The sequence below is a fragment of the Callorhinus ursinus genome, unplaced genomic scaffold, assembly GCF_003265705.2.
Source record: "Callorhinus ursinus isolate GAN/ISIS: 27379988/994484 unplaced genomic scaffold, GSC_fseal_2.0 scaffold15, whole genome shotgun sequence".
Lineage (NCBI taxonomy): Eukaryota > Metazoa > Chordata > Mammalia > Carnivora > Otariidae > Callorhinus > Callorhinus ursinus.
In genome coordinates, this window is record NW_027397077.1 from 2,474,324 (window position 1) to 2,492,058 (window position 17,735).

At 52.9% G+C, this 17,735-nt stretch overlaps 2 protein-coding genes across 4 annotated transcripts in view; one reads left to right on the forward strand and one right to left on the reverse strand.

The window, feature by feature from the left end:
* SUGP1 (SURP and G-patch domain containing 1) overlaps positions 1 to 707 on the reverse strand; it is a 32,517-nt gene extending 31,810 nt beyond the window's left edge. The window contains exon 1 of the mRNA XM_025885034.2: positions 488 to 707. Coding sequence (XP_025740819.1) covers positions 488 to 521 — 34 coding nt within the window. The 5' untranslated portion in view covers positions 522 to 707. The remainder of the gene's footprint in view (positions 1 to 487) is intronic.
* Positions 708 to 841: 134 nt separating this feature from the next.
* MAU2 (MAU2 sister chromatid cohesion factor) overlaps positions 842 to 17,735 on the forward strand; it is a 34,085-nt gene continuing 17,191 nt past the window's right edge. For 2 of the 3 annotated variants that reach the window (XM_025885701.2, XM_025885699.2), the window contains exons 1-12: positions 842 to 1,155; positions 8,396 to 8,413; positions 8,801 to 8,866; positions 9,542 to 9,637; positions 10,726 to 10,820; positions 12,781 to 12,808; positions 13,092 to 13,247; positions 14,443 to 14,589; positions 14,676 to 14,766; positions 15,952 to 16,055; positions 16,630 to 16,707; positions 16,971 to 17,036. In XM_025885701.2, the coding sequence (XP_025741486.1) occupies positions 880 to 1,155; positions 8,396 to 8,413; positions 8,801 to 8,866; positions 9,542 to 9,637; positions 10,726 to 10,820; positions 12,781 to 12,808; positions 13,092 to 13,247; positions 14,443 to 14,589; positions 14,676 to 14,766; positions 15,952 to 16,055; positions 16,630 to 16,707; positions 16,971 to 17,036 (1,221 nt within the window). In that variant the 5' untranslated portion in view covers positions 842 to 879. The remainder of the gene's footprint in view (positions 1,156 to 8,395; positions 8,414 to 8,800; positions 8,867 to 9,541; positions 9,638 to 10,725; positions 10,821 to 12,780; positions 12,809 to 13,091; positions 13,248 to 14,442; positions 14,590 to 14,675; positions 14,767 to 15,951; positions 16,056 to 16,629; positions 16,708 to 16,970; positions 17,037 to 17,735) is intronic. The other variant, XM_025885698.2, reaches the window with a different exon arrangement.

Below are 17,735 nucleotides of genomic sequence, written 5' to 3' on the forward strand. Positions count from 1 at the left end.
GGGGACGGGCTAGGTCTGGGAGAGAGGGAAGGGCAAGATTTGTGTAAAGTGGGGGCTCAAAAGACTGAGAAAGTGTGTACAGAGAGTCCTAGAGCAGTTCGAAAAAGCAGCTTTTTCAGAAAGCGGACACAGGCCAGACCACGGCTGCTACGAACAGAGGGGCGCAGGACAGCCCAAGGTTGCTGCTGTTTCGGGAAGCAGAGCTCTGACCAGTCCCGAAGGCGATTATTTGGGAAAGGGAGAGCAGGGCCGACCCAGTGGCAGCCTTTACGGAATACCAGGCGCCCACAGCAAACCGGGCGGTGGGGGCAGCAACCGGGTCTGGGGTCTCGGCAGACGGGGAAGATGCAGAAGCCGCCGCTTCGGGACGCCCTAGGGGCTGAGGCGAGGGGCCGGTGGGCCGCGGCAGACCCGATGGGAGGACGAAACGGCGACGGGTAGCCCCACGGACCCAGACGAGCGCTTCAAGTGAGGCGGGGGCTGTTACCTGCAACATCCCGGTTGTCCATCTTGAGATTCATCCAATCCCACAATGCTCCGGTTCCACTTGAGAAGACTTGTTATAGTGCGCATGGCCTGATGGGAGACGTAGTCCGTGTCGGCCCACCAAGTCCGGCCACTGAGTTGATACGTGCGGTCTTTCCCCAAGAAAAACAAACCCCAGGCTATTGGCAATGTCTGTTCTTAGTCCCGCGGACCAAAGGGCACCGACTTTTCGCACACTTCCCCGGAGCCGCGGCCACTCCAAAGACGAACTACAGGTTCCAGAATGCTTTATGCGGCAGCTATCGCGAGAGACGTGAGACGTCCCCCCCGGCCCCGCCCCGCGCGCCTGCTTCCGCCTCCCTGTGGCGGCGGCTTGTTGTTGTGGAGGCCAAAATGGCGGCTCAAGCGGCTGCGGCTGCCCAGGCGGCGGCGGCCCAGGCAGCGCAGGCGGAGGCAGCCGAGTCGTGGTATCTGGCGCTTCTGGGCTTCGCCGAGCACTTCCGCACTTCCAGCCCGCCCAAGATTCGCTTGTGTGTGCACTGCCTGCAGGCCGTGTTCCCCTTCAAGCCGCCGCAGCGCATCGAGGCCCGCACGCACTTGCAGCTCGGTTCCGTGCTCTACCACCACACCAAGAACAGCGAGCAGGCGCGCAGCCACCTGGAGAAGGCGGTGAGCCGGACCCGGCCGCGAGGGAGGAGGCGCGGGCTCTTTTCGGGGCCTGGGCTGACGGACTGCGACCCCAGCGGGCAGGGGCCGCTTGGCCTCTTTTCGGGGACCTGGGGCGCGTCTTCCGCACGGGCAGCAGGACCCCGAAGTCGCCAGCCTCTCAGGGGACCCGAGGGCCTCTCTCTGTACCTTACTTAAAGTCTCTGGTGACAGGCAGGGCCCCAGGACCTCGCTCAGGGTACTTGAGAGTTGTCTCTTATCAGGAGCAACAGGGTCCCCAAATTCTTCAGGATTTCAGGAGAATATCATCTGTTGGCGCCTTAGGGAAGGCCACCAGATCGGCCACTGGGACCTGCAGCTTCCAACTCCTCAGGGCTCAGCCCCTCGAGCATCAGTCAGCCTGAATGCGCCCTCCTGAAGTGACACAGGATAGGGGAGGGTCAAGGTGACAGTGCAGGCATCCCTTGGGAATCTGAAGTTTGGTTTCTCAGGAAACCTAAGATGGCATCCTCTCTCTGGACCCGGAAGTCTGATAAGTGTCTGGAGGGTCTTGTGCCCCTATCACTGATGCAGGGTGTCATAGATGGGAGGCAGAGGCTCAGAGAGAAGAGGTTAAAATTCTTCAAGGCAGAACTGAGGGGGGCCTAGGTTCCAGAACCATTTGCTTCGGTGGGGTGGGATGGGGGGATCTCCAAGCTCCTGCTCTCTCTGTATCCCTGGTGACTTCTCTTCCTCCCATCATCCATTAGTCTATCCCCTTCAGAAGAGACCCCGTAACCCCAACTTGACTTGTGGGATCTTGGTGCTTCAAAGAATGTGGGAAGGTGGCTGTCATTGTGACCCTTCTGGCCTTGGCATTGTTTTGTTTTGTTTTTTTTAAGATTTTTTATTTATTTATTTGACAGAGAGAGACACAGCGATAGAGGGAACACAAGCAGGGGCAGTGGGAGAGGGAGAAGCAGGCTTCCCACTGAGCAGGGAGCCTGATGCGGGGCTGGATCCCAGGACCCTGGGATCATGACCTGAGCTGAAGGCCGCTGCTTAACAACTGAGCCACCCAGGCGCCCTTGGCGTTGTTTCTTGTCGCAGTAACAGTGTGCTCCCTGTCAGACCAGCCTTTCATTTGCTATTTACCCAGCTTTATTTGACTTAAAGGAGAGATTTCTTAGGAAGAATCAACTTAAGTTTTTGAAATGTATTGATCTGAGGTAAATCCCAGCCCACCTGTGGCCAGTAATGAGTTGCCTTTGGGACGATATCAAATCTTTGTTTTGCAGAGTGTAAAGAGTTGGAAGGGGACTTTAGTCCTTGCTTGATCACCTTCCTTGTTTTAGGAGTGAGGCAGTATGGGTCCAGAGAGATGAAATGATTTGCCTAAAGCTACACATCAAGTTATTAACAAAAGTGGCTCAAACCTGGGCTCAGGATCGCCAACTTCAATGCCTAGACAACAAGTCATTATTGTTTTTATGAAGTTTTTTATCCCTTCTATTCATTCAGCAGATATTTATTCAGCTCACACCAGGTGCCAAGCTCTATTCTAGGTGCCATAGGTCAGTGATGACTAAAATAGTCACTGTCAACGTGAGTTTATGTTTTCATGTGAAAGAGACTAACATTAAGTATGTAGTAAAAGGTTAGGCCATGATAGAAGAACCATGGAAAATATGGTCCAGGGTTAAGAGATGGAGTTGATGAGGAGCTTTTTTTGGCAGAAGTAGTGAGGAAGTCTATTTGTAGGAGTGACATTTGAGTAGCCTGAATGGGATGGGGAAAGTGAACCTGGAGAACGTCTCAGGATGTCAGTTCGATCCCAAGGAGTGCCTGAGCTGTGACCAGTTGGTGTAAGGTCTCTCCTGGGTAGTGATGAGGCTGAAATCAAATGAAGCCCCAGACTTCCTTGGGTATGGGCGTGCTGGAGGCTGACCGCTCAGGCCTGGTGGCCTAGTGCCTTCAGTGAATTACAGTTCTGAAGCTCTCCCTTCTCTGGATTCACAACAAATCCTACCACCTCCCTTCCCTTGTCTCGGGGGTCATTGAGTCTTTTTCTAGCAGTGGTTCATATTTGCTGTGTATATTGTCCCATTTTGCCCACCCAGTGCTGTAGAGGGGAAGCAGCCATGCCTTGCTTTGCTTCCTTGTAGCCACTGGGCTTTTGGACCCATAATTTAAATCTTATGCTTGTGAAATGTCTTCCCTTGATTTTACAGAACCCTGAATCTTGTGGGGTTTCCCACAGAGCCACAAGGTCCCCTCTGTAGGGGGGGACCTCACACTAATGTTATACTTGGAAATCCCTTCCTTTCTGTCAGTTGCATCCCCAGCTGGGAATTTGTCCAGATTTCAGTTAAAGGGCTGTTCTCTGTGCTGTTTTCCTTCTGCAATTGTATGTAATCTCCCATTGTGTTGCAACACAAGCATGTTTCTTTAATCTTCATTCTTGGTTAGTCCTGTGATTTTCCCCCAGTCAGGCTGCTTTCACCTTTTATTCATTCTTTTCCCAGACTTGCTCAACAAAAAATCATAATACGTTCTTCTTTTAGAAGTGGTTTGTTTCTAGTCCTGAAGAGCAAATGGCCAAAGAGGTTCCAATTTCTTTTTAGGGAGCCAACCCAGAGTATAAAAAAGCATTTTTTTTTTTTTTTTCAATAAACTCTACCTCCAATGTGGGGTTCTAATCTCCCAATGCGAGATCAAGAGTCGCATGTTCTGCCAAGTTTTTTTTTTAATGTAAATGACTCAAGTATTTTATGACTATTTTCTCCTTGATTATTCGTTCTGCTGTTCTTTTCTGAACTAATTTTCTGTAACTTGTAAGTGCTGTAGGTAAAACTTTTAATGGGCTTCTGAACTTACTACCACATTCAGTTTCCCTGTTATTTACATGTTTTTTCTTTTCTCTCTTGAGAAACCCCCAGCCTCCTTGGTAATCACTTTTTTTAATGTAAGGTTAGATTATTTACTCTCTGTTTGCTTCCTGTCAGTGTCTAACTGCCTCAACTGCATTTGTAAAATTTGTAGAAGGAATGTATTAGATACTTACCCATCTGGAGCACCGGGGTGGCTCAGTCAGTTAAGTTTCTGCCTTCGCCTCAGGTCATGATCCTGGAGTTCTAGGACTGAGCCTTGCATTGGGCTCCCTGCTCAGCGGGGAGCTTGCTTCTCCCTCTGTCCCCACCCCCCCTACCCCCCGCTCTTGCTCTCTCACTCGCTCACTCTCTCAAATAAATAAATAAATCTTTAAAAAATAATAATCTTTTGGGGTGCCTGGGTGGCTCAGTCAGTTAAGCGTCTGCCTTAGGCTCAGGTCATGATCCCGGGGTCATGGGCCCGAGCCCCCATTGGGCTCCCTGCTCAGCGGGAAGCCTGCTTCTCCCTGTCCCGCTCCCCCTGCTTGTGTTTCCTCTCTTACTGTCTCTTTCTGTTAAATAAATAAATAAAATCTTTAAAAATAATAATCTTTATACTTACCCATCGGCTTCATCAGTTCTGTCAACTTTGAGAGAATCATCTGTTAAGTGTTTCCATCAGAGGTATGGAGGATGTTTCTCCCTTTGCTTAGCAGCTTTCTCTGAGGTCAAAGCTGTTGGTCTCTCTGGTTCCTGCTTCTGCAGGCCCTTGGATCACCTCCTGGCTTCTTCATTCCCCGGGTCTTCTCAGCGACTCCTATAGCTGTTGTGGCGCATGGCTGGACACTTCACCTGAGAGTCTCCCCTTTTAGATTATGGTTTTGGCAATGGTGTGTGAGTGTCATCAGAATTCTTGGCTGCTCTGGGACTCCTGGAGTAAATAGTTCATGATTTTAAGAGATGTCGCTTTTCTCAGAAATCTCTTGGCTAGAGAATTTATGAAGCTATTTTCTGTAGATTCTTTCATATTGTGTTCCCTTTCATTTCATTTTCACCTTGGCTTTCCTCTTGGTGCACCTGTTCTTTTGTGCATTTTCAGTCTTCTCTTGCCTTATTTTCACACTGTCGTTCCAGCAGACAGTTCCATTTTAGTCATTTGCACGTCCTCTGGAATCAAAAAAATCTGCATGTCTGTACTTAGATGTATATCTATACCCTGTTAACTAAACTTTTGATCATATTTCTCTTTATCTTTTGGCCTAGAAAATGCATCATCATCTTAGACTTTGCTGATTTGAAAGCCACAGAGGAATAAATGCTACTTCTCTGCAATGAATTGTTCATTAGTTTCTATAATCCAGGTAGTCTTCCTTTATACACTAGTTTCTTTGACTGTGGTATCCCTGTCAATGCCATGTTTGCTTTCTCTTTGGGTTTGGTTGGAGTGGAGCTGCTTTTTAGTGGTGGTTTTGCTTCCTGACTTAGAAAGCAGCTCCAAGCTGTGCCGTCCAGATGATTGTGAATTCCACTTCCAGCTTTAACCTGAGAATCTCTGGTTTACCTTCTCAGCAAGTGATTAAATGCTTCCCTTTCTCTTCTTAAGGCCCGAGCGGGCTTAGTTCTGGGCCTTTCATCAACAGGCGTGGCTGGAGCACATCTTTCATCCCTCAGCATCATGTCCTGCCAAATTCCATGCCCCATCACTGGGAGCAGAACATTGTGCAGAAGCTGTATTTGCAGAGCTTGGCATTAAACATTTTCAGGGAAGAGTGATCTGTGCTTCCTCCTGTTTTCATTTCTATTTTCTTCACTCTCACTCTCTGAGCCTCCTCTGACTTCAGGATGTGAAATCTGTCTAGGAACCATCCCTTCACGGTTCCACCAACTCGTCCCCCTGCCCCCCTCCAACCCCTGATTTCTTCCTGTTCCTGCTTGAAAATCATTGAAGTATTGTTGTCACCTTCTACATGCCAGGCTCTGCATGTGGTCTTCTCAGGGACACTATCTCATTGGATCCTCAACAAACCCATGAGGTAGGGACCAGTTCCAACTTGCTAATGACAGTGCTGACAGGGGCTTTCTCCTAGTCAAGGTCACACAGCAGAAGGAGGCAGGCTGGCTCCTAAGTGCTGTGCTTGCATCCAAAAGGAGTTGCGGTTAATAACTATTTCTACACATCTTGATGGTTTAAAAACCTAATTTAAAAAACATTATCTTGATTTTGAGGTACAAGAAGCCTTGAAACACTGTCAGCCCTGGATGGAATCTTCCAGGCATGTGCTCATTCTAGCCCATCCACCCCCTGTGGCTCTGTGCTGGCCCTGTGGTGGTAACCCTTACTTCCCCCTGAGGGCCCCAAGGTAACCCCAGGAACTTCTGGTAGGTTAGTTTGTATCCCTGCCCCACAGCTGCAGACTGCCCAGCAGTGGAGAGCTCTCACTTTGGCTTCTCTCTATCATGAGGAAGGAGACATAAAAGCTATTTTTTAGCATTGCATAGTAAAACGTATAGATCAGGTAGCAACTTTGAATTAAGCAGCCACCTTAGGTAAGGTATTCTATGTATATAGTTGTGAGATGTATTTTCTGATGTGTCCATATTTTCTGGTTTGTGCATTTGTGTTGCAAGTGTTACAAAGATACAGAAGTGAAGTCTGATAGTTGTTTGGGAAAGTGACTGACTTGCCCTGACACCGGACCAGTCTTGCAGCTCTCCCGGCCCAACCATGTCTCCAGTCACAGTTTCCTCCACTGGTTTCCCCTGTCCTTCCAACTGGTGGTCTTTAGGAGCTTCTCTCCCTGCACTGAACTTCCCCATGGAGAGTAGTGGTTTCTGTAGAAAGCACACCCTGACTTCTGTATTTACCAGCTCCATTGACATCACCCACATGAAGCTAGTCTCCCCCCCCCCGTCCCAGGGACCCTGAGCTCCTCCTGTCCCTGCTGCAGGGGGGGCTTTGGGAAGGGACACTCAGGCTGGCTGCAGAGTGCCTTTTGCCTGGGCCCTGCAATGTGCTCATGCATGCATCTGTCAGGAGCCGGTCTGTTCTTCTCTCCCTCTCCCACAGCGCCCCCTCCTGGCTCGTCTATGTTTTGCAGGCAGCTGGTCTCAGGCAGCTTTAAGTCTCCCTGCCTCTGTGACTTCCTGGGCCACCATTCACCCTTGGCCCAGAAGCATCTCTAGCCCTAAGACCAGCAGCCCCATGGGCCGTCTTCTTCCCTTCACACATTATCTTTGCTGCTCTAGGTACTCTTAAAACCCAGATCTGATCAGGTGCTTCTGTTTTATGCCTCGGACTGAGAAAGACTCCGGGAATGGTATTGGGGCATTCTCATCCATAGGCAGGGCTGCCACATGAATGGCACAGAGAAGCATTGGGCCTTCCAGCCTAACCTTCCTGGTCCTCTGCCTTTTTCATGGGCTCTTCTCTGCCTGGAGCACCTCCTACTCCCTCTTTGCCTGGGGACACCTCCGCCCTCACTTTCTACACTCTCACTTTTCGAGGCCCAACCCCAGGCATCATCCCTGCACACACACACTGTTTTCCCATAGAACATGGTGAGTCAGGGTCTAATTTTCAGCTCTAGATTTTCCTGCCAGCAATTGGCAAGGCTCTGTGAATGTCTGTAGAATGAATGGGTTGACAAGAACAGTGTCCGGTGTATGCTTGGGTCCTGTGCGGTCTGACAGAGCATGGTTGGTGTACTTCATGTGGAGGACTGGCCCACACATGTCCTGACCACCACCTCCTGTTGGAACATGGAGCTGCAGGGCACAGCGGTCCCCAAGTGGGTGCATGTCACTTGAACCCTGTGCTGGTGTGTGTGCCAGCAGAGGGTAGGACAGTGAGCTCAGGTCTTAGAGCCATCCCCGCCACCACCTGGCCATATTTGCCCACACCAGTCCTTCTTGGAGCACTTCCACCGCCACTCTGAGACTAGCTTTGCTCATTTCCAAGCATCTTTTAAATGTCAATTCTCCAGGAAGGACTGACACCTCCCGACCCACTCTCCAGTTGTAATTGATTCCTTGTGTCATGATTTGCCGATGGTCCATGTACTGTAGTGAGTGGTACATGGGGCTCTCAGCACTCCTAAAGCATTTCTGCTGTGGTAGGAGGGGGCTCTGAATCTGACTTTGGGGGCTGGCAGGACAGAAAACTATCCATAGGGGATCCCGCAGGTAAACATTCTCTCTCTCCCAGGTGCACTCTGGTTGTGGGATTGCAGGGAAAGTGAGCCTACCCTTTCAGGCCAAGCAGGCCACCTTCCCACTTAAACTGAACACCTGCAGCTTTTGGTGACAGGACAACCTGTGTAAATCCCAAAGTGGAGCCACTAAGCAGGCACCTAGTATTTGGCTGAGAATTAATCCTTTTTTCTTTTTCTTTTCAGTGGTTGATATCACAGCAAGTATCCTTTTCTTGTTGGTACCATTCCTTTTAAGGAAAGCTCCATTTGTAGGGGGGCGGAGCAAAGATTGTATTGTAAATTTTAATCCCCCCATGACAAAGTTTTAGGCTTTGCCCCACCTGAAGAATCCCTTCTTTGATGTTGCTACCCCTGCAGACCAGCATCTTCTCCCTGGGTGCCATCCTCCTGTTTGTGCCCTGTCATCTAGCTCTACACCCAGCCGGCATCAGACACGGGGGTTGCTAGAGGAGTAGGTGAACTTGACGCTTCAGAGCAGGCAGGGATGCTTCTGTCCCGCCAGCCTCTACCATGTAAGAACCCCAAGTTGTGGCCCTTTTGAACTGACCTCTTTGCCGTGTCTCTCCTTCCTTAACTGGATGTTATTAGATCCAACAGTTTGAAGATGTTAAATTTGAAGCAGCAAGTCTTTTGTCTGAGTTATACTGTCAAGAGGTAAGAGCACATGAAGGTTTCTGAAAGCAGTTGTTCTCCCTGGAGCAAAGGCACAATGGCAATTGGGGCGCTCAGAAGTGGACTCCCTTCTGGCTTTTAATATTTCCCATTACTTTTCTACCTTCCATACCCTGGCATAGAGCATCCATGGGTCATCACTTGCTATGAAGGCCAGAAGATTTTTTCTATCAAAGACTGTTGGAAAATAGGCTTGTTCCTAGGTTTAGGGCAATTCGTTCCTAACAAGTCCATATGCCTTCTTAACCTGGTGCCTGATTTCAGGCATAGCTGAAAATCACCTTTCCCTGCTTTGAGCAGCCACGCATGAGGCTCCCTGGGCAGCAGGGAGTGCCTGTTTCACATCCCTGGCCCCTCTCTCTGGTTGCAGAACAGGAAAGATGGCAATTTGTTGTCTAATTGGACTGTTGAGGATTTTGGACTAAAGCTACTTTTCAGTTTAGTTGAATGAGGAGTTATTTTAAGAGCAATGCAAAAACTCCCAGCCAGTGAGTCCAATAAAATCTTTTCTTCTTTTAATAAAGTAAATTGGCAACCCACAAATCCTTTGGTGAGCGCGAACAGGAGTGGCCTTCTGGCACCGCAGCTGTTCCATAAGGAATCCAGCTTGCTTGCCGGCTTGTTTTTTCCTCCCCAAACTTGACTGTTTCCTTTCAGAATTCCGTAGATGCAGCAAAGCCACTGCTGCGGAAAGCGATCCAGATCTCACAGCAGACTCCATACTGGCACTGCCGCCTGCTCTTCCAGCTTGCTGTGAGTACTGCCGCACTGGCCAAGAAGCATGGGTGATCAGCAGGAGCCCTGACCTTGGGGCAGGCCCGCCTGAGTACAAATAACACCCTCCAGGACACACTGGCCCTCCTTAGGCTGCTGCACTGAATGGGTGGGAACACAGGGATGCTAACCAGCCTTTGTCCTCAGCAAGACCCCCCCCTGCCCCATGCAGCACCCAGGGTGATGGTGGGAGTATCCAGGGAACACAGGGCCTTGTCTTCATGTTCTCCTCCCTTCTGGGGCTTCCTTTGGCCTGCGTTCTTTTAAATTCGGGAAGCGTTTCTTTCCAGTGATCCACTGTGTTTTGTAAGAGCTGAGCTGAGATTCTGAGGGACTGACTATTGGGCAATGGGTGCCTGAGTCAAGCCCAGGCTCCATGTAGGTCCCCCGCCCGGCCTCCCTTCAGTTCCCCAGATGTGGCTGGTCCCTGTGCTCTGAGACACTTCAGTGGTGGTGGGCTTTCTAGGCTTGGCCTTCCTGGCCACAGTGAAGAGGCCTGCCAGCTGGGGGTGAGGATGGGGGACAGGTATGCTCTACTGTGAGGGATACCTCTTTTGTTCTGGAGTCTGCCCACACCTCCCCCTCATTGGCTGGCCTCCAGTCTCTCCTGTCTCAGAATCAGCCTGCCTACCAGGTTGCTCTTGCCCACCCTCCATGACAACCCTGTCACCTGCCTGTGCAGCCAGACTGTGAGTCACCTGCATTGGTGCATGTAGGAGCCGAAGCTCCTGACCAAGGCCTTCGGGCCCCTCTGGCTGCCTCCCTAGTGACTAGCCTCCAAAGGCGATCTGCATAGTACACAACACACTCACAAAGTCTTGGGGGTCTGTGCCTGTAAGGGTTAATTGCTGGCTCGGTGAGCCATCAAGCTTAAATGAGGTACACTGTAGACGAAGTAGAGTTCTATACCCAAAGCAGTTAATATGATGAGATAATTTGGTTGATTTAGCTCAAAACTGAAACAACTTTGTGGGTGTGTGGGGAGGTTCAGTTTTAAGTCACCGACGGAGCACTAAGGTCAGGTACTAGGTACTGTAAAGCAAGTGTCATTACTCTCTCCTTTTTAGCAACTGCACACACTTGAGAAGGACCTGGTGTCAGCCTGCGACCTCCTGGGCGTGGGGGCTGAGTACGCCCGGGTGGTGGGATCCGAGTACACACGGTAGGCACCCTTTCTCCACACCCCTGTCCCTCTTACTTGGAGACAGCCCAGCTATCTTGTCCCGGACAACAAAGAATATTGGCATTCTGGCTCGAAATGGGGATCACTTTTGCACAAAGTAAAAACCATGCAGATGAAAGCAGCACCCGACATCTCTTGCCCTGTTGATTCATGAAGTTGGAGGGGAGAGTAGACTGAAGGGGGGTGGGCAGCCTGTATTCTCAGTTCTTGCATGGATCTAGTATCTCTTAAAAAGTGCGCATATGATGTGCTGGGCTGGTCCCTTTGAGGCACAGATGCACGAGTGGTGCTCCCAGAGGGTGTGCGTGGTATGCTTGGCAGTGTCTGCGGGCAACCCTGGTGTCTCCTCTCAGGGGACACTGAGGAGCTTTTAGATGTGCAATAGGAGACGGAGTAAGTGGACGTTTGTATAAAAGAGGGGACGTAGGTTCATGTTACCCACAGAACTGCTTAGACTGAGGTCTGGAGACTGGTACCCTGGGGCCAGGGGTCAGAGGGCACTGGTGCTTCATTGTGTACCCTCTGTGAAGGCCTCCACTCTGTCTCTTTTTTTTCCCCCTTAAAGAGCTCTACAGTGGACAGGCATCAGGCACCGGTGCTCTTATTCTGTTGTATGCATTAGGGTTCTGAAATGTTTTGTTTCACTGAGGCTAATCTTAGCCCGTGAAGTTGTTGGGAAAAAACTGTCCCTGGCTCTGTTCTCTGAACTCGAGACTTGAAAGTGCCCACTGGAGTCACTCAGCTTCCTCCAGGCTGTCCTGGACCCTTGGCCACCCTGCCCCGAGATGGTGGCTGTTAACACACTCTGGCCCCACATTCCTGGCCTTCCCTGACCCCTTTGTGCTGTAGCTATCCCTGGGTTCCTAGTGCCCCTCAGGCCCAACAGGGCATGGGGACAGCTGAACACTACACATGTTCACTCAAGAGTGTCTCCTGCCAGGCTTCTTGCCACTGCTGTGGACAGGCGGCCTGGGTCAGCTCCCATCAGGGCACAGCAGCTGCAGATCCCTTGGCCCAGAACCTCTGACCATAAATCTAGGGTGATAACATGTGTGACACCATAGGAACCTTGATAAAAAGTTCCCAGCCTTACATTTTGATGGTTGAACAATGGGCAGGTAGACCCTACAGTCTACCTGCCCTGAGGTAACAGCGGGGAATGGTGTGGTGGCCTGGAGCATAGACATCTGTTCTATGTGACTGTGATCTCCCCACCTCCGTCTCCTCATCCAGAAGATGGGGAGAATGGTGCCTACCTGATGGAGTATCTGTCATAGCACACAGGGATTCTGCCAAGAGGGGCGGGACAGAGACTTCGATATTGAACAAACTGGGGGCCTGTGGGCTCTGCACAACCATAGGGATTCCTGAAAGCAGCAGCCCCTGCCTCCCCCCAGTGCTTGCCCAGTGCCATCCACTGACACAGAGCCCCTCTCTACTCTGTAATCCAGGTTGGGATTGTGGCACGCTTGCCATTCCGTACTCTGCTACTCCACACCTTCTGAGCACCTGGTTATGCCTTCTGGGCTTTTGAGCCTCATGAACATCTAACCCAGGCAAAAAAAAGTAAAGAAGGGCGCCTGGGTGGCTCAGTTGGTTAAGCGACTGCCTTCGGCTCAGGTCATGATCCTGGAGTCCCTGGATCGAGTCCCGCATCAGGCTCCCTGCTCGGCAGGGAGTCTGCTTCTCCCTCTGACCCTCCCCCCTCTCACGTGCTCTCTCTCTCTCATTCTCTCTCTCTCAAATAAATAACATCTTTAAAAAAAAAAAAGTAAAGAAAGCTCAAACAGGATGAAGTAGAACAGCCTCGTAAATAAAACAGACCTCACTGGGGACCACCAGGGACTGCTGCACGTTAGGTCCCCATGAACATTGGGGTGGCACAGTCATCCCAGGAGGTGCCAGGGCCTCACAGACTGACTCACCCTTTCTTTTCCAGGGCCCTGTTCCTGCTCAGCAAAGGAATGGTAAGTCAAGGCTGGGTGGAGTGGGGCTAGTGTGGAGGACATGAGGCCAGGCCCCGCTCACTTGCCATAGTGTAGCCTCTTATGGGCCCAGACCCTCATACACAGCAGGCTGTGGCAAGGGTGAGACCCCCCAGAGTGAAACTCCGATTCCAAGGATTTGTGCTAAGGAAGAAGCAGCCTTGGGTTGGTTTTTTGCCCTCTTTTTGTGGTGCTGGTGTTCCCCTGGAGGGGGGCAGACCTGGGCACCAAGAGGTGCTCCCAGCACCTGCTCCTCCCTCCCCAGCTGCTGCTGATGGAGCGCAAGTTACAGGAAGTGCACCCGCTGCTGACCCTCTGTGGACAGATAGTTGAGAACTGGCAAGGGAACCCCATCCAGAAGGAGTCTCTGCGTGTCTTCTTCCTGGTTCTCCAGGTGACCCACTACTTGGATGCCGGGCAGGTATGTAATGCCTCCCACACAAGGGCTAATGGGGAGTGAGCAGGCTGCAAGTGGGCTTTAGGCCAAGACCTCACTTCTGTGGTTGCCTCCTGTCGCTAGCCACATGACATGTCTATCATTAAGGGCTCAGTCTTCCCTACACACCTTATCATGGTCTGGCACGAGTGCTTTGTCCCCGTGGGCAGAGGGCACTGTTCGAATGGGGTCTCCTATACCTAGCATCATGGCGGGAGTAATGGTGCACTCAGTGCGTGGACAGTTGAAGGCGTCTAAGGGCAGTTTGTGGAATCCATGAGAATAAACTGAGGATTGTGGCATGGTGCCTGGCCCACAGCAGGTGCTCCAGCAGTGTGTCCACCATCCCCCAGCTGATGACGGCTTTATGGAGTTCGAGAAGGGACTGGCAGGATCAGCTGTGTCTGAGAGTAGACAATAATCCTCATGTGGTTGAGGAGCAGCTGCATCTGTGCATGGGTGAACATCACAGCCTTTGGGGATGCTACTTCATCCATTTTACTGTCCCCTGGCCTAGGGACCAAGCACAGGCAGGACCTCTCTGGTGTGCTAGGAGCCACAGGTAGAGCCTAGTGGGTGTCTCATTGGTAAGGGGCTTCCTCTGTTCCCCCACTTGGCACCCAGCTATGCCTGTTGGGCTAAACACTGCATTCAACACCTAGGAGTATAGACCAGACTTTTATGTGGCGCTGATGGCTGCGGAGATGGCCTATGGGGGCCTTGGCATAGGGCTTCCCAGTGCAGAGAAGCCAGTCTGTACAAACCATGGCGCCTGCAGGACTGCCAGGGAGCAACTTCGCACCCCCCAGGGTAACCGGCTGCTCCAGCCCTACCTTCCTCTCCTGAGGTTTACTACAGGAAAGAAGAAACGTGGCTTGGGCAGGGTCTTTGAGCAGGCTTCTCTCAGGCCTTGGTATTGGGCCCCAAACTGGGTGGTGGCCAAGCCTCAGTCCTACAGATGACTTCCCTGGCCCTGCCCTGCGCCCCAAGAGCTGGCTGACCCATGGGGGGGGGCTCCTGCAGGCGGTGAGCATGACAGGACTTCTGGGGGGAAGGGGCTGAGAGGTGGCTGGACAGGCAGGCCGTGGCTAGCTGCCTGAGGGCCTCATATCCTGAGGGGCCTGGCACCCGGTGCGAGTCGGCAGGCCCTCAGGTGTGTGGCGCCACTCGCCCACTCCAGGTGAAGAGTGTGAAGCCATGCCTGAAGCAGCTGCAGCAGTGCATCCAGACCATCTCCACGCTGCACGATGATGAGATCCTGCCCAGCAACCCCGCTGACCTGTTCCACTGGCTGCCTAAGGAGCACATGTGTGTGCTCGTCTACCTGGTGAGTCTCTGGGTGACTGGGGCCCCGGTGGCTACAGTGGGGAAAAGAGGGTGACAGTGACCACTGCTGTCTGGTCTTGTCGTCAGGTGACCGTGATGCACTCCATGCAGGCCGGCTACCTGGAGAAAGCACAGAAGTACACGGACAAAGCCCTCATGCAGCTGGAGAAGCTCAAGAGTAAGTCTCGGGGGGCTGGATGGAAGTGGCTCTACTTGGCAGGTTGCGGAGCCACAGCGCCGCCTGGTGGATGGCCTGAGTGCCACCTCTTGGGCTGGCCTGAAGAACCCGGAATGACAGCAGCCCTGAGCAGAACCCTAACCCAAACCCGTGGGTCTTGTTAACCCAGTTGGAAGATGCGGGCAATCTGGGGTCGGCACAGAGCAGGCCAGACCTAGGCTTGATCCTTGATCCCTGGCCAGAGGGGTTCTTGTGCCATATCTGTCGTATCCCCCCGCCACTGCTCAAGATGGCGGTGAGGGTTAGTGGGTCCCGAGCAGGGCCTTTTGGGACAGCAGTGCTCAGTTGAAAGAGACGGGGGCTACTTTGCTGTCTGTCCTCAGTATCGTGACATGGATCATGCCGGGTGAGGCTGGGATTGGAACTCAGATCTTCCTAATCAAGGGCAGGTCCTCTGGAGGTCGTGGGTTCTTCCTGGATGCTCAGTTAATCCATCCTGCGGGACCAGGGACCTTTGACTAGTAGGAACCCAGAGCCTCACGTGTCCCTGGCTGGCTCGGCACCCCCGTTAATCTGTTCATCTGCTTCCTGTGCCCTCATCAGTGCTACTGGGGGAGGAGCCTTCAGAACTAGAGAACCAAAGCCCACAGGGATGGTGGTTGTTTTCCCTCCAGATGAGCTGGGAAAGGGCTGTGGGCGCCATCTGGCTCCAATGTAAGGACCTCCTCTCAGGGAAGCCAAGAGCTGGGTTTCCTCACCGCTGCCTGAGGCCTGTTGCACAATTTCACTCTCCTGGGCTACTGCAACATTTCTAGAACCCACTGTGCGCGGAGTGCTCTGGAGCACCCCCCTGGGTCGCAGTGGAGTGAGGATGGAAGACAAATCTCTCCAGGGATTTTTACTCTTAGAACGCTCTGGTCACTAAAACCTGGCTCTGGGCCTGTCTCCCCACCTGGAAAGGGAGATGAACCCCCTCACTCTAGGGTGCAGTGGGCACTGAGAGAGGTGACAGAGCTGGTGCTGAGCTGGTGCCCAGCAGAGCAAATAGGCTCAGACCTAGGTAGCCCAGGGGCCAATGTGGTGGGCAGTGGGAGGATGCAGAGTCCCCAGGGGGCTCTGTGTCCATCTCCTAGGGTCTCTTCTCCAGCTGCCCCTTGAGTGCTCACCCACACCTCTCGCCCCCAGTGCTTGACTGCAGCCCTATCCTGTCCTCCTTCCAAGTGATCCTGCTCGAGCACATCATCATGTGCAGGCTTGTCACGGGACACAAGGCCACTGCGCTGCAGGAGGTAATGCTGCCAGAGGCCATGCGCATGGGTGGGAAAGCTGTTGGAGTCTGCCGGGTCTCAGAAGTCATCCTGTGGGAGAGTGTAAATTTGCCCGGTGTGTGTCAGCAGAACATTCGATCTTGTCATTTCACTATGCTCTCTTAGTTCGTGACCTCGATGCACATAACAGAAATCAGTGGTCCTTTCTCTGAGAGTTTGCATGCCCAGGGAACCCAGGGTCTGAGGATTTGGGGTCCCCCGACGGTGATCCTAGCGTTCCTTCTGCCCCAATCCAGACTCTCTGATGTTTACCTTCCCGACGGGGCTGTGGGGACCCTGAGTAGGGGAAAGCGCTGTATGGCTGAGACGCATGTTAGAAAGGAAGGATTAAATGGGGGTAACGGACAGGAGTCATCGCTCTCAAGGAGGTCAGGGCTGCACTTGGCCCTCGTGACAGACGCATTTGCTGGGACTTTGTGGCCCAGGGAAGGTCGGATGTGGGCACGCCTGTCAGCTTTCGGGTCCCCCGAAGGCTGCTGGGACACCGGCACCACGTTCGAGGCCTCGTGACGGTGAGCGTGCTCTTTCCTGGCAGATCTCCCAGGTCTGCCAGCTGTGCCAGCAGTCCCCCCGGCTCTTCTCCAACCACGCGGCACAGCTGCACACGCTGCTGGTGAGTGCCCGGGGCTGTCCGCCCCCAGCCCCCTTTCAGCAGGGAATCCCGTGACCACTGCCCTACTTGGGTTCCACATGTTTCCGGGGGGCTGGAGTCTGAGTTGAGTTAGGTCCCAGGAGGAGGGAATACGTTAGGCCGCCATCTTTCCACCCCTTTGCTGGAGTAAAGCTCAGAGGTGGCCGGCTCAGCAGTCACTTGTTGAGTCGTACGGCCCTGGGCAAACTGCGTGGCTTCAGGCCTTCCGTGCCTTCTTCTTGCAGGGCCTATACTGTGTCTCTGTCAACTGCATGGACAATGCAGAAGCCCAGTTCACCACGGCCCTGCGGGTAAGGTGCCGGCCCTCACTTCAAGGGGCGGGCGGTGCTTCTCAGTGAGGAGTCGGGCGTGGTCTGATGAGGACAACCTCTGCACAAAACTGTGCTCAGCGGGCAACTCTGCAGCATTCAGCCTGATGCCGGCCACGATAGTGACGTGCCATTCATCCGGGCCGTCCCCGGCAAGGCCAGCGCTGGCAGCACAGGATGATGAGGGATAGCTGTGGGCAAGGAGGCTTTTGGCCAGCCTGGGTGGGGCAAGCCTGGAGGGCAGCCGTCAGGGAGAGCCCAGTGCCCACTGGTGCCACGGCCTGTTCAGCCTCTTTCACTCCTAATTCCCAGCCTTCCTGATAACCTGCCAGGTTGGTGTTGGCTCCTGTCACAGCTGAAGATGCAGAGTCACTCGGCAGGGCTCAGGGGCTCCCTGGAGCCACCCCTATGGCAGGACGGGGTCTGCCCTCACCCTGCGGCAGCCCGGTTGCTCTGGGGGTCATGAAGGAGCTCCACTGGGGCGACGTCCTTTCCTCAGACAGGATCGCAACAGACCCTGGGAGAAAACTGGTGCAGCGGCCTCCTGGAGAGAGCCACCCCGGGCCCGGGAGTTGATAGCCCAGTGCCAGGTCCCAGTTCTGCCTGTCTTGTTCCAGGACCAGATAAGCACATCTCCACCTTGGCCTCAGTGTCCTCACGGGAAAAGGAGGCTGGCAACAC